The 3,739-nt window shown below is 39.2% G+C and overlaps 1 protein-coding gene across 1 annotated transcript; it reads left to right on the top strand.

Moving 5' to 3' along the window:
* Positions 1–1,469: 1,469 nt before the first annotated feature.
* Positions 1,470–3,505, top strand: LOC309556481 (uncharacterized protein; the record flags this gene model as incomplete). Its single annotated transcript, XM_082258937.1, has 2 exons — positions 1,470–1,895; positions 2,711–3,505. 2 exons carry the CDS (start codon positions 1,470–1,472, stop codon positions 3,503–3,505), a joined length of 1,221 nt encoding a protein of 406 aa, XP_082115063.1.
* Between the last annotated feature and the right edge of the window lie 234 nt (positions 3,506–3,739).

The following is a 3,739-nucleotide window of genomic DNA, read 5'->3' on the forward strand; positions in this document are numbered from 1 at the left end:
CCTAATTCATATGCATACTTCCCAGCCAGCTGAGATTTACTGCACTGTTAAAAGATCCAGCACACACAAACTCATAGTTAAAAGGTATAGTACAGTTTCTAAAGAAGATTTTGATTCTATTTGTTGTAAGCAGCACTAAAACAAGAGTGACTGCAGCATCTGGATTATTTTCCCTGATTTCTATGGCATGTTCCTCTATAATGAGGGTGTTTGATAGCTTAGCCAGGCACAAGTGATTATAGAAAATAATCGATGGCTAGTGCAATGATTATGCTATCTGCCTCATCCTGCACAGAGATTTTGCAGCTTGCAGGACAAAAGCTTTAGCTTCAGCAGACTGAGAGTTATTATCACTGGGGCAGGTTAACTGAGCAGTTAACCCTGCATGCACACACATACACACATAGTACCCTCCACCACGTACAGTATTTTAAAGGAAACACACTATTCATAACACCTACTCTTGCAGTTCTGTATTGATCGCTGACAGGCCCAGACATGAATGTCAGGCCCCATTCACACTGTAGCACATTAACCCAAACGCAAAATCACACTTTTCTTGCATGTACATGAAATGTGCAGTAAATGCTTCTTATGCTTGTCGTGCTATTTATTGTTAATGGCATCTCAAACACACCAAGCAAGAAGAGCATTTTGGCATCTGCAAAAATATTCACAAAGGCATGGCACTAAAATCTTGTAACAAGCGAATCTTGAAAAGGTATGTGAGCTTTTTTTGCTACCCATAGGAATAAACAGGCTGTCCTACTTGCAATGCGTGGCAATGACCAAATGGCCAATGTTGCACTAAACTAGTCTGAATGGGGCCCTTCAGAATATACTTTAGCTCTTCATAGATTCACAGTTCTTTAATTTCTAGATAAAGCATTCAGAGATTCAGCTTCACAATTTTAAAATATTGTTTTGAAGAAGTGAAAAGAAAAAAAAGGATTTAATGACTTAAAAGTGAAAAATACTTCTGTAGAACCACCCAGTCATTTGCTCAGTGCAGAATTCAGATCACTTGCAGAGTCCAACTCATATTGCAGAGTCACTGACCTTAGAAACGTGGCTCTCAGTATACTTGGTAGTTTCTATGTCAAACAAGAGCCCGAAGCTGTTAATACAATAGCTTATCTTTGACCTTCTAGAGGGTACCTCTAAAGCAGGCCATACACGTTTCGAATTTCGTACGATTTCTAGTTTGATAAACGCAAGCGCCAGTCGTGCACATCATCGAGTGTACCATCAATGTGATTCGAAAATCGTACGACAAAACACTTCTTCCTTCTGCAAGTATAGGAAGTGATGCAATGTTGTCTTGACCTTTTAACCACACCTCCACTGGGCACTCCCCCTACAGTTAAAAGTCGGATCGTGTCATTTGCGAACAGAGCAATCATTCGCCACAGCATACGACTATTCTCAGCAATAAAATGCCATTCAAGAGGTATAATAGGAATCAGAAAATGGCAGCAATGGTTATTGCATTGATTGCTTTGGAGGAGGAGAAGAAAAAGAAGAAAAATAGAAGGAAGAGCAGAGTGTGGGCCAAAGACTGGCTCATGCAACGGGAGCAATTTTCACATGTAAACCTGCTAACAAACCTCAGAGAAAATAATCCTGAGGATTACCGTAATTATTTGCGGATGACCCAGCAGTCCTTTGACATGCTATTAGCTCTTGTGCAGCCACATATCACCAAACAGGACACCTGCATGAGAAAATCTATTAGTGCAGAGGAGAGGCTCATGGCAACCCTGCGTTTTTTGGCAACAGGCAGGTCTTATGAAGACCTGAAGTTCACCACTGGAATCTCTGCCCAATCCTTGGGAAGAATCATACCTGAGACGTGTCAGGCCATAGTGAAGGTGCTCCAGCCACAGTATTTAAAGGTAATTATAAAAATTACAACTTAAATTAGTAAGAATATTACTGCAAACATAAGTCAAATTTTGTGAGTACATCAATTTTATTAAAAAATATGTAACTTCCTGTACACGGTTGTCTGAAAAAGTTTGTATTTTCTTAAATCAATACATACCCATTTCCAAATCATTATTATGAAAATATATAATTCTTAAACAATAACCAATAAAAAAGGAACAAATACACCAAAGAAATGCAATAATATTGAGCAACATATCTAGAAGTTTTTTTTACAGATTTGTGTATTGGGGGCCATGAAACCAAGAACCTTGAGGTGGTTCAGGACGCACTGACCAGCTTGGGTTTCCCTGTGATTGAGACATATTTGGGTGCCAATATTGGCCAGATGTTACAGGTGGAGCAAATGTTACAGGTGGAGCAGATGTTACAGGTGGAGCAGATGTACATCCCTGATACCCTATTATATCTGTGTTAGGTGTAAGATTGCCCTTTAGTCCAATGGCAATCATTTTATGCATTAAAGCTTCACAAATGTCTCGTTGCTCCATGGACATTCTCCGTAATTTGTGTGCAACCAGATGACCCACAGCATCACATTCATCATCTTTCTGCTTCATGATAGATGATGCATCCTTCAGCAAACTGGAAGTATCGTAGTCAAGATTTCTCTTCTTTCCTCTTTGAGTTCTCTGAGTTGATGTTCCTGGCTGCTCTGATACTGGGCTTGGTGTATCCTATAGAAACAAAAAAAATTAAGAAGAAAATATGATCACTAATTATCATTAAAACATGTTTTAATTTTTTTCTATCTTGCCAACAGTTTCCTTCTAAATCTGAAGAATGGAAAGAAGTTGCCAAAGAATTCCAGGACATGTGGAATTTCCCCAATTTTGGTGGCGCAATTGATGGGAAACATGTGAGAATTACACCACCAGCACATTCAGGATCCTATTTTTACAACTATAAAGGGTTCTTCAGCATAATTCTAATGGCAATTGTGAATGCCAAATATGAATTTATGTACTTGGATATAGGGAAAAATGGAAGAAACTCGGATGGAGGTGTGATAGAGCGCAGTCCATTTATGCATCGATTAAAAGAAGGAATGTTGCATCTTCCATTTTCCAGTGAGACAGTTGAGGGCCTTAATTTTGTGTTCATTGGGGACGATGCATTTGCCTTACATGAACACCTGTTGAAACCCTATCCCTTGCGCAATTTAACTGCTCCCCAGAAAATCTTTAATTATAGATTGTCTAGGGCGAGAAGGGTGGTAGAAAATGCATTTGGGATCATGGCCAGCAGATTCCGCATTTTCCACACCGCCATTAATGTTACAGTTGAAAAAATTGACATAATAGTGGAGTGCTGCTGTATGTTACACAATTATTTAAGAAGCACAACTGTGTCATATATGCCATCAACTGCAGTTGATATTGAAGATCTTACCAGTGGCACAATTGTGCCAGGTGATTGGCGAAATGACAGCAGTGGCATGGTAAATTTAGCTCCTGCAAGGCCTAGGCTACCAACTGCAAATGCATGTCAAAATCGCATTCATTACACAGATTATTTTATGGGTAGTGGTGCAGTTGCATGGCAGGATCGCATATAATCATATGTATTATATTTTGTAAGAAATGACTTGCTCTAAATAAAGACAGCTTAATAAATCATATACAATATATGAGTATTCTTTATTCTAGTTTTTGTTACATTCTACTATGACTGGCCCATGAGGCAGAAGGACCCCTGACCCTATAGTTGTTTCATTGGGCCCTCCAACCCCCCCCCCCCCAAAGAAAAAACATTGTGAATTAAATGAAAATTTGGATATACCTGTGTCTGA

The sequence above is a fragment of the Pelophylax lessonae genome (assembly GCF_965119305.1).
Source record: "Pelophylax lessonae genome assembly, chromosome: 5".
Lineage (NCBI taxonomy): Eukaryota > Metazoa > Chordata > Amphibia > Anura > Ranidae > Pelophylax > Pelophylax lessonae.